General features: G+C 37.8%; 1 protein-coding gene across 5 annotated transcripts in view; it reads left to right on the top strand.

The window, feature by feature from the left end:
* Calcr (calcitonin receptor) overlaps positions 1-12,712 on the top strand; it is a 79,478-nt gene that overhangs the window by 8,230 nt on the left and 58,536 nt on the right. For all 5 annotated transcript variants that reach the window (XM_031381097.1, XM_031381093.1, XM_031381095.1 and 2 more), the window contains one exon: positions 3,725-3,815. In XM_031381097.1, the coding sequence (XP_031236957.1) occupies positions 3,793-3,815 (23 nt within the window). In that variant the 5' untranslated portion in view covers positions 3,725-3,792. The remainder of the gene's footprint in view (positions 1-3,724; positions 3,816-12,712) is intronic.

Genomic DNA, 12,712 nt, shown 5'->3' with positions numbered 1-12,712 from the left:
TATGTGTATATTTACTTTTATGTAACATTCTCTTTAGCATTTTGGGGGAAAGGCCAATGAAAGCTTTCCTAGCCCTCTAGGGATTCTAGTATTCCAATATATACAAACGATTCTCAGAATCGTTATGCCCTTAGAAGTTGCATATGAGTTTTCAGGACAAATGTGCCAATTTTTGGAAAAGATGAAATATTTTTTAGCTGTTTATGTCATGTCCCTTTTGCTATGAATATGTGTTAACTTCTCTTCTTCTGTTCAGGGTTATAAATGACAGTCATCTGTTTTCCAGTCTTCTCAGCAAATCCAGACAGCTTTCTATGCTCATATGGGAAAAAGTTAAAACTTATTTAAATTTAACCATAAAGATGCTGACATTTTTTTCCTGAAGTGAGTTTAATCACAGTGAAGCCTAGAGTTTTCTTTTAAAGTATCAACTTGCAATTGTCTCAAAACTTTGACATATTTCTTTGTAATATTTCTTCCAAATCAATAATCCATTTTCATTTTGAAGCTCATTACACCCATTCTCGTGCTTCAGGCTGGAGTCCATGTCAACCTATGGAGCAAATCATGTTTTCTTCTGTAAACATTGAGAGCATCAATCACAGCTCTGAATCCTTCACTCCAGCTAAACATGCAGAACTGTTTTCTGTGTCCCCCTTCTACCCCCCTAGAGCACAAAGTAAAGTGTACACCCACTGTCTATGGGGTCGCAGCCATGGGATTTCTGCACCCATGCTAAAAATGTCTTTTGAAAAATTAAATCTGTGCTGAATGTGGGCATGCTGGTTTTTCCCTGTAGCTATTCCCTAAACACAGGAAGCCGAACAAATATTTAAATAACATCTACAGTATCTAGAGAGATGGATGGCTCAATGCTTAAGAGCACATATGCTCTTGCAGAGGATGGAGTTCGGTTTCCAGCACACACGTCAGATGGCTCTCAGTTGCATGTAACTCCAGCTCAAGCCAGGGGGATTGGAAAGCAGTGGCCTCCACAGGCACTTGAACTTACATGTGCATACCACTGACATATGCACCTACACATAATTAAAAATTAAAGCAACTCCTTAAGCAGCATTTATATGACAGCAGCTATTACATGCAGTTCAGGTGTGATTAAAAGGATGACAGGAAGGTGTGCTTTGGAATACAATCAAGCACTGCACTATTTTATATAAGGAAATCATATGCAAATTACATATGCCCAGTTTTTAATTGTGGATCCTTAACGATATTTCTACTTCTGCTTCTTGCATGGGGACAAAACTACTCAAGTGACATTTATACTTTTGTGTGCAAGGGGGAAACAAGAATATCTTATTTTCCCAGTAAAGACGTGGACCAGAATCAAGTCACACTAAACAGAAAATCTATCTTCTATAATAACCTAGGGCCTCCAGATTTGGGATATACAACAAAATAGCAACAAACACGGTGACAATTCATAGGGGCCTACTGTGTGCTGCATACAGCACTATTCAGTCACTTCTCAGAATGCTATTATAGTATCCTGTGCCCTTATAAGGTACTATCAAACTCAATCCATCAATGAGAAAACAGGATTAGAAACGTGAGAAAATTCATGACTTTCTGAATGTGACAGAGCAACAATTCAAACCTAAGATTGATTAATCTCCTTCTCTCTGCTACTCCAATTAATGGCATTTGATGGTGACTTGAAGACCTTTTAAAAATCCTATAATTAGAATATTAATCACCATGGATGGTCAAGCCTCTGTAACAAATGAAGTAAGGAGCCCCTTGCCACAGGCATGACAGACAACTGGTCTCCCTGGAGACACTTAGCCTGGCATTGCACCCACTGGGCCTATAGAGGCTGTGACTGCACTTATCCCCAAATTCCAACTTTTTGGCACAGTTTGGAATAGCACAGGCCCCACCCAATGGAATGTTCTAGATGTCTAAATATATAAGCAGACATTTCTTCACAACAACCCAATGTGAAATCAAATTTTAATATTGATTTAAAATTTTAAGATTTTGTTATTTGACCAACTCCTTTTAAGGAGTTGTCAAATTAATTTATTAATTATCAACACACAGCAATTTGATGGCCACAAAACACAAAAGCTGCATTTAACCTTCCCTGGAGCTCAAAGATAATTAGTGGTCATCCTATGGATAGAATGGAGAAAATATCCATTTAATAATAAATAATAGTGATTCCTAAAGAAAAGCTTGGCTATTTAAGGAGATTTTTCTCTCTAGAGTGCTTTTTTATGAAGCCATCTCAGGTAACAAAAGGAAAGGAAAGGCAAATTTTATTGCTGCCAAATTTAATTTTAAACTGAATCAACTCATATATTAATTAACCCAACTTTCAGTGTAATGGTTTTCTACCCTTATGTGGGACAAGTAGAATTCTAGGCAAGCATAAGGGTGTCTTGCAGAAAATATTGATGTTTGTGGGCATTTGGATGGAATCTCTTTAGTCCAAGATTCAGAGAAGTTCTTGGCACAGAGCACACAGTGATGCAAATTGCTTCAGCACCTTCTTGCCTGGGCCTACTTCAAGGCTAAGAGGTCAGGAAAATATTAGAACACTTTTTCATTCCTAACATCACATAGACTGTAAAGATGGCATTAAGGCAAAACCCCAACGAAGCAAATGATCGTGGCTCGGGGGCCAATTCAGGAAAAATAAGAATTTACTAGGTTGCTTCTTTTCCCATTGAAAATGAAAATAATTTTATTGTATCCCATGAGGAAAATATATATTCTTACAAATTGCAAATGTTATCTTAGTGAATAGAAGGTCAGGGAGAAACTTGGCTTTTCTTTTTAGCTACTGAAATATTAATATCTGGGCACATTTGAGGAGCAGCAGCTTGATGTCCAATTTGAATGTTATAATCTCATTGAGCTGCATTTTAATTTGTTAAAACAGTACTTCTGCCTTTAAGGTGATGCCATATGTTTTCCTGGTAATTAATATTTTACCTTTATTAAGATCAGGAACCCAATGCTTTCCTTAAGAAGGAAACCACAGCAGAAGTGTCACGGTTCAGCCCTGCAGAAGGTTACCACCTTCTGCTAGGCCAACCCCATCCTTCTGACTCCATGCCCAGTGCTCTCTCCAAAGAGCAAACAAGGTCACCGGGAGCCATGAGCATCTGCAGAAAGCCTCATGTACCACTGTACTCATGGATGAGAAGAGAATGAAACACATGACATGGGTGCCCTATTTTGATTGTTCCATCTATTATCCTAGTATGCCCAGTACTTAAAATGCGCACAGTAATGCCGTGTGGTCCAGATATATACCTTCTTAAGAAAAAGCCCCTTTGCTTGAACCACCCCAGAGTCTCTCTCTGTGTCTCTTTTGATACTCCTGCAAGCCTTTTTGCTCCATACCCACAAATCTTGCTTTCTACATGTAGGATAAACTGTACTTAACTCTCTTCAGGAAAAAAATAATAATATCAGCAATAATGACGTTTTCTTTGTGTAATAATTTTGAATGTTAATTCTAAAATGTTAATCTTTATACTGCAGCTGAAGATATTAAAGACTTAATATTCAGTGTAAAACTAACTGAAAGAAAAAGGTATTATATCATTGTAGCTAACCCGTAAATGGGAGGTTCTTAAAACATATCAGTAAAAATAATCATGAAAAATGTATCTACCACTTACATAGAACTTACTATGAGCCACTAATACTCTGTGCTTTTCACTGATTTTAATACATTTGCTATTTGCAGCATCCACCTAAGGTAAGTGCCATTAGGGCACCTTCTGGACGAGGGAGTACTACACAGCGGATTTGAAAATGACTCCAAGGAGGTCCAGAGTGTAAGTAAATGAGAAAAGAGACATGGACTTACTATTAAATTTCTGACAGCCAAAGTTCATTCTCTTAATGTAAACTATCTGTCGTTTTTGCATTTTTCATGTCTTGAGCAGCAGATCCATGGATTTCTGTCTTAGAAAATATATAGAAATAATAAAGTTTTTCCTTATTCTAAATATTTTTCTCTGATGCTATCATGCTTATACCCACGCTTATAGTATTCAATGGTACACTGGGCTTTACCAGAAAGAGAAATTGTGTTTTTCCAACTTGACAATCTCATTCATTAAAAAAAAAAAATCAAGATCAACTGCAAACAAGTTGACATATTATTTCAAATTTTCCATCAAAAATATTAAATACAACTCTTAACTGGACCTTAAAAAGAATCTCAAAACTACATTTTGCCTCTTTCCATGAGAACTAGTCAGAAACCCATGGTATCTGTGGTTTTAATGGTGTGGAGGGGAAAATCAATGTATGAGCCCAAAATGGCAAATGAAAACACATTGAATTTTAATTAGTCTAAAAATGGTCAATTTTCCTATTCACTCAGAGATGATAAACTTTCCAAGCTCTATTTTGGAACATGACAGCTCATTTCCATGTTCCCCGGACAGTCTCATTTCCCTATCTGATGACTACCTTGGTACTCTGTGTACTTGGGCAAACAGGGGTGAGGGGCCAACAGGAGTGGGACTGTCCATTCCCAAACCCAAAGGAAATTGTGTGTAAATCCTTTGAGCACATTCAGCCTACTCAATCTTCTGTAAGTGGTTTTATTGATTATGTCTGGTTTTGTTTATTTTCTATATCTGCATTTACATTAATTTCACCTCTTCCATTTGCTTGTCTTACACATGTTCTTACCATGTGTAAACCATGTTTAATCTAAAGGTTTTTTCTCTAGTGGCACAGGTGAATTTTAAAACAGTGAGAGAAAAACTATTGAGGTAGAACTTCTTTTAATTCAAATTATCCAGGCTTCCTCAGGAATTTGAAGATTATTAGGTCATTATTAAGAAGTCAAGCTCACAATAATACAGGAGAATTTCCCTCTCTGTCTTATTCCATCACTGTCCAGAAACTTCTAGATTGCAAGATATAAGCTTAATAAGAAAAAGGTGTGGTTTCAGACTTCTCCACAGTGTTGACAGATAGGGAAGAGGTGTGGAAGACAAGGGAATGTTGGAGAGGCTGGAGGAGCACCTGGAAATGCAAACCTGTGTGGGAGAGAAGCTGGGATTTATATTTTATATTAATGTATTCATTAGTTTTATTTCCCTTATGTCTAAGTAGAGTTCCAAAACAGACAAAGCATACTATTACACAATTTCAGATGTATATTTGCCAAACACAGTATGCACACATGTTATCTCATTTAGATTGTACAATAGCCCAAGAATGAGATATCTTTGCCTCCAGTTCATAGTCATAAGGACTTAAAGCTAGAGAAGGGGAAGAAGTCAATAAGAACTGAGAATTAAGATGCTATTTCTAATCATCAGTAAGCAGTACACCAGTGCAATCATTTCTCAGTGACACAAAGGCTGGCTCTGACAGTTCTTGGAAGAATTACTCCCTTTTACTTCACATAGTTGTCACGAATGTTTTTATTATTCCCAGTGAACTTCAGAAGGCGAGGAAACTTAGAAATAAAGGTCCTATAACTCGAGGCGGGGCAGATTTGAACGCCACACTATAGCCTTAATCACTGTCCTATACTCCTACTGAGCAGAGCTTCTATGCTTGATCATATCTGCTTGGTGCTGAGTTTGTGGCTTTTCAGGATCCTGTGTGTGCCTTTTAATCAAAAAGAGTTGTTTACAAACCCATGGTGGAGTTTCACTGTCTCATAGCAAAATGAGAAGCTCAAAGACAATGTCAAGAGTTTCTCTAACTACTAAGGCATTGTTCTATAAAGGACTAAGCTTTGTTCTGGGAACGTAGTCTTCCTTTTCTAGAACAATAATATCTCTTTTAAATCTAATGACACTCAAAATGGCTGATAATTATTTTTGAAAACCTTCATTAAAAATTTGTAAGTCCTGACCAGGCAGTGGTGGCGTATGCCTTTAATCCCAGCACTTGGAAGGCAGAGGCAGGTGGATTTCTAATTTCGAGGCCAGCCTGGTCTATAGAGTGAGTTCCAGGACAGCCAGGGCTACACAGAGGAACCCTATCTTGAAAAACAAAACAAACAAACAAAAAATTCTAAGTTCTGTGCCCTCTGCCTCATACTTGGGACAATGGGAGAAAATAGCATAAACTGTAAGATTCTGGCCTCTGGAAAAAAAAAAACTATGCATATATATTATCAAAAATATATGTCATAGGTTTTCCCAAGACTTAAGTTTTATGATTAAGTGAGCATCACTTTCTAGTTTTTAAAGACATTTAAGAGAAGCAGAATATTCTCGAAGAAGATTGTTGCCATCCTTATATAATCTACAGTCTTGTACAACCCTCTCCTTATACGAAACACCTGAACTCCAGCTGAACCCCATACACACACACCAAGCAGTGTCTCCACCCTCTCGTTTAATAGACATTTACTATGGCGTAAAGCAATACTACTCCAGCAGCTAGGACGTCATCTTTAGAAGACACAAAAGCTTACACTACTTATCTTAGTAGTGCTTGGCTTTTCTCATGCACAGTTTTCTGTAGGAAAAAAAATTTTCAAAGGGAAGTCTTTCATAGATTTTACATAATACAGGGGAAAATTATTAAACATGCAGGAATCACGCATGAGTGAATTTAATTAGTCTCTCTCTCTCACACACACACACACACACATACACACAATTTTCTGTTGTGGTAGCTAGCAAACCTATAGCCAAATATATATATATATATATATATATATATATATGTATTTCTCAGTATCGTACTCTGTTATTGAATTACACCACTGACATCATATATATTCTTTATTATTATTTTGATTCTCATCTAGAATGGGGGGAGTGCAGCTCAGATTCCAACATGAGCTAAAACAGCTCATCTACTTAGGTGATGGCATTAAGGATTAACCCTTATTCTTCCTCTATTCCAAGTCTTTTAATTATCCTGTACCCAGCACATCAGATTACAGCATAACTTTGTTGATAGAATATTAGAAACAATTGCACACACTGATTCCTTAGTTACTTTGTTTTAACCTTAATGCTAAAGAACAAAAGCTTTCTGCATTTTCAAAGAGAAAGCAGAAGTAGGCTGCAGTTCAGTCCTCAGAAGACACAAATGAGGAAGGAAACCAATTCCTTTTCCTTTTCCTTTCTTCTACAGAGCTTGTTTTTCTCTAAATGTAGCCTTCCATTTCTCCCTCAGAGTTAGTTCATAAGGCATCTGGAACTTAAATACCTGTTTCTAATGTATTTAGAGCAAGGTCATATGAATATACCCTGTGTTACAAGAATGAGTATCCAGAACGTAGAATCTTAACAGTTCGTAATTACATTTCATATCTTCTTCTGATTTGGGGTGCAAAGTTGCAGCAGAGAAATTGTCCCATCAATTGTCAACCACCAGCTAGGGATCATACAAGACTGATTCTGCAAGAGAAAGCTGCTGGCAAGAAGTGTGAGCAAGCCAGGGGGAGATAATTCTGACATTTTCAGTTGTGAGACAAATTTATGAAAACAGCTTTAAAATATGTATGCCTAAAGACCAAAATATTTCTTCAAAGATTAACTTTGTTCCAGTAAAAGTAGTAGGTGCAAGTATTCAAAATGCTTTTTCAAGTACCTGGGTACTTTGCCCATACCTCCCTGCCATCACTAAAAGTGAAATAGAAGAGACTTTATTGCATCCATCTTTAGAACTACAGGTTCATTGCAGGGAAATGCACATACCTGCATCCCTGGAGGCTAAGAATGTCCTTCCTGTCTCTCAGCTGGGACATCCATGTCCTGCAGGTCTAGGTGTACTTCCATACTGACGGCAAAGCACTGAGAGTAAAATCCCATTCCCATTTTCTTCATCCATGCCTCCTTTGCTATTTTAAAGCAGTCTTGCTCTAGGCAAACAAATTCAAATATCCCTGAGTATATCCTTAACTAGTAGATCCAGGAAGCCTTCCTTGCTACACTCCCCTCCCCCCATGCTTCCTCTCCACTAAAGGTAAATTTTATCCTTTCACACTATTGAAAAAGACCACAGAGGATACAAGATGCTTTAGCTGAAATTAAAAGAGAGAAAAACTATGATAAACTCCATCTAATTTACCAGGCAGCCCACGGTGAGGTTCTCGCCATTAAATTCTTGCTTGTCAAGACCCATTTTTAAAGATATGACTTCAGAATATATTTTATTGTTGTTTCTACCTGTTTTAATCAACTTGATAAGCACCATGATGCGCCTAATCAGTGCTGGTTTTTATATTGTTACTTGCCTACATCAATAAATGATTTACAAAGTTTGGCATTCAATATCTTCCCTTTGACAATTGTTTGAAAGGATTTGCAAACAACTTGAAGGCAGGCATTCAAACTGTTGCTTTTAGTTTCCATTCCATAAGTGACTTTTCCACATAAAATCCTTTCAAATTTATCCTGAGGTATAAGCCCTATTCTATTATTCTATCCCTGCTATTTCCAGTAGCCCCAGGAGTGTGAGGCCCTGTCATTCCCTCCTCTCAGGCAGTTCAAGGATAATGAGTTAGCCTTCCAGTAGCTTCCTCACATTCCCTCAGAGGCCTGAGCTAACTGGGCCTGCTCTGTTTTGGCTAAAACCTGATCCAGCCAAAATTCCCTTCTGACCACCTACTATTTCTCTCTGGGATTCCTCAGCCCCATGTAGAGTTTTGACAAAGGAGCAGTAGCTCTGCTTTATGTGGTCAGAACCTGCTTATATAGAAATTCCTATCACCTGTTAAGCCCTAGAGAGAAGAGTTTTTCTGTCCCCAGCATCACCAGGCTGCTTGGTTCTGTAGTTACTCACAGGGACTCTGATGTCAGTCAGATATGCTAAGGTCAGGCACTCCATGCTATTTACTGAAGGTGGCCTAATGCAAGCACCTTTTAAACTCAGTTTCCTCTCATTATGTGGAGCTGACTCTCTAGATTACCATGCCTCTGTAAAAGGCTCCAGATGTGATCAATGCAGGGTAAATGACCAAACATTCCTGGTAGAATGTACCATATGAAAAAGGCCCGCAAGCACATGGTCGCACACATCGCTTGGCAAACAGGACAGGTACTGACTCTGTTTTTATAACTTTATGGTTTTGCAATTATTGTATCCCTGAAGAAGAGACTTCTGCCTGAAAAAGTGATTTGCTTCAACTGGGGACAATATTGTTGATTAGTCTTAAGTTTCTGATGCAATCCATGACCTTTTATCCTACTCCTTTCCCTCCACCATCACATCTTCAGGTTTAAAATTCTTTTTTGTCAACTAAAAATGGACTTTGACATTAGGAGAGTCACCTTTAATCACAAGTCATGTGTCCCTTCTAACTACTCTCTCACTGGCTTCTTTCCCATCTAGACTTGCTTTCTTTTATATCCAGTCTTGTATATCCAGAGTGCATCTAAATCTACAAAGTAAAAAACATTCAGGCCTCCTAGAAAATGTTGAGAACATCTGCCAGTTGTTTTTAAGATCTGTGAGTTCATGATCAATAGATTGTTGAGTAAATAGAACTTCAAATACAAAGAATATTTCAAATAAAGCACAATTTGCACACCAACTTCCATTACAGTTTATTAAAAGGTACATTTTTTTATATACCAAAACCAACACAAAGCATTGAAGCAAACTCTCTTGGGAATTGGTCAAACCCACATGAAAAACTCACACTATGCAAAAAATAAATTACCATATAGAAGTTTATCTCTTGACCTTGGCAAGTTTCAAAGTTGGCATTAAGGTCCAACTTTCTTGAACAATCTAATGTAGCTGACATAACAAAAGCAAAAATGGTCAGTTTATTTTCTTCCTTTCCTTCCTTCCTTCTTCCTCCCCTCCTTCCCTCCCTCCTTCCTCCTCCCCCTTCTCCTCCTCTTCTTCTTCCTCCTCTTTCTTCTTTTTTTTGGGTTCATTTTCAGTAATTTTCTTAAACTATAGCTCTGTTTTGAGTAGGACACTGAAACCACCTCTAGGCACAGTGAGAATAAGTGCACACCAGAAGTGTGGTTGGAACCACAGTCTCGTGGAGTGGTAGGCTGTTCTGCATAGCTATCATTCCCACTTGATCTTGGATTACAAATGCGATCATATATAATGTACAGACAAAACGTGTAAAACAAACATGATTAACTATACTCCAAGCCAGGGAGGTAGAATGAACTGTAACAGAACAGATCTCAAAGATCATCTCTTAACTTTGGTTAATTTTAAAGCATGCATATTGAAATAGCTGCAATGTACTGCAACTTTAATCTAATTTGTCCAAACGACTAGTGTATCTGAGCTTCCTGATGTCTGCTTAGCTATGACTGTGGTCAGATGCAGGGGAGATACCAGTGGCTCTGGCGACAACCAATTCTACAGCACCAATCTTAGTTTTGCAAATTTCCAAGAAGTTTACTAAAAAGTCTGTATTATTTAAAGACCCATTTTTAATTTTTATATGCTTTGTCATCTCCCCTCCCCCTGTATGTGTGGGGGGAGGGGGAATTACAGAGAGAAAGAGAGAGAGATTAATCCAAATGGAAATGCTTGTTTGTAATATAATTCAATAGTATCCCATCAACATTGATTACATTGATAGCTTTGTATGCTGATTGATCTGTGGAAGAAAAATAGCATCATGTAGTAGTAAACTATAAACAATAGTTAAATGCCCTATACTGAGAAAATCAAAAGGATCTCACCTTACATATTGGCCATTGTGATATTTACTGAAGACAGGGTGAGGGACAAGCTCTGCCCCTGTTCAGGAGTAAATTTCTACAAGCTCTTTGAAGATTCCTGCCCAAGCACTGCTTACTGCCTACACATCACAAACACAGTTACAAACACAGAGCCGAGGTGCCTTTGCTCTCCACAATCTCTGCTTTGTAAGGACTTCATCAAGTCCTTGGCCTACAGTTGGCTTCTATATTCAAGTGGATTGGGTGGATTCTGAGATCAGACTCTTAGTTCTCATTTGAGTTCTAACCCTGACCATAAATCTTACCCTAAAATTCTCTTAAGGAACTTTCTATGAAAAACAAGGGCCTCACTCATAGCACAAGAGTACCTTCATGTTTACTAGGGTCATCCTCTCAAATTGTCTATTTGAAACAGTTTGCAAATCTCTCTATTTCCCTAGTAGAAATGGGTACAGAACTGATAATTATGAATGCATGATAGATGCATGAAAATTTTTTTAGGGTCAATTAATTTTGAATTCATACATCTTCTCTTTGGGGGTCTATATGTTAATTTGAGATCCACTTATGCTTTTTGCCTCAAAGATTTATATCATGTGCATTCCTGTGGAGTTTAATGGGTGCCACTCATAATCTCTACTAAGAACCTGCTAAATTTGAGGACCTGAGAAGAGTGTCTTACCTTGTGGAATTCCACAGCTGCCATTTTGTAAGTTAGACAACAGTCACCCTGCAAAGCGGATTAAAACATTGGGAGGCAAATTAACACTGACCAATGTTACTTAGCATTAACTGGGTCTGCAGAAGTCAACTCAGTGTGTGCTCTGTACCTTTTTTAATACTGACTTCCTTTTACTAGTATAAATATTTAAATTCAGTGGCCTTTTTTTATTAGTAGTAATAAATATTTTACTTGTTTACTGACATTTGCATGTTTTCTTATTTGTGTTCTCTGTGTGCACAGAGGGTGTGTAACTTTCTATTCCCACTGGACAGGAAACATAACACCCCTCCCCCCCACACACACCCAAAAATAAAAAACAACCCATGACCCCTCCAAAACAACCCATGACGGTTCTAAGGAGTGTTTTTTTCAAAGTGTCAGGTGACAGTAGCTGAGATATTCCTGCAATATTTTGTTAACTCCTCCTCACGTTAGCCCCAGTGCCTATAAATCAATCTGCTAGAGTGGCTGGAGAATCAATCTAAAGCACCAGACACAGAAAAATCCCATGAAGGAAGTTGCGTTGTTAGTGTTCTTGCTGTTTGAATGTTTTAGTATTGATTCTGAGTACATGAATCTCATTAGTAACAGTTTTGGCCTTCAATAGTAAAAGGAACAGAACTTGTTATCAAAGAGTTCAGAGAGTTTTGATCACATGCTTTGCCTCTGCCTGAAGTCTTGTGGGTAAAATCCACATTTCCAAGCTGTATGGTTTCTTAGGAGCTGACAGGCTGTCCAGTAGGTGGCACAATATTAACACTCAGTGGCCTTTGTGTTCAAAGAAATATACCCTTAAATTTGGCTCAGAGACTCAGGAGGGAGCTGTTTATAGCAAGAGGGTTTAAATATATACTCAGGGTATTAACTTTATTCTTGAAAATATTTTTTAGGGTCAACTAATTTTGAATTCATACATCTTCTCTTTGGGGTCTATATGTTAATTTGAGATCCACTTATGCCTTTTTGCCTCAAAGATTTATACCATGTGCATCTATTTACTTTTCTCTTGCTCAGATATAAGAAAAAGCATATAAAAATTGAAAATGGGTCTTTAAATAATACAGACTTTTTAGTAAACTTCTTGGAAATTTGCAAAACCAAGATTGGTGCCGTAGAATTGGTTGTCGCCAGAGCCACTGGTATCTCCCCTGCATCTGACCACAGTCATAGCTAAGCAGACATCAGGAAACTCAGATATACCAGCCATTTGGACAAATTAGATTAAAGTTGCAGTACATTGCAGCTATTTCAATATGTCTTGTAGGTACTTTGTCATCGCCCCTATACCTGTATGTGTGGGGGGAGGGGGAATTACAGAGAGAAAGAGAGAGAGATTAATCCAAATGGAAATGCT

The sequence above is a fragment of the Mastomys coucha genome, unplaced genomic scaffold, assembly GCF_008632895.1.
Source record: "Mastomys coucha isolate ucsf_1 unplaced genomic scaffold, UCSF_Mcou_1 pScaffold20, whole genome shotgun sequence".
Lineage (NCBI taxonomy): Eukaryota > Metazoa > Chordata > Mammalia > Rodentia > Muridae > Mastomys > Mastomys coucha.
Note: the sequence above shows the minus strand (reverse complement) of the source record. Positions and strands in the feature narration are given on the sequence as shown.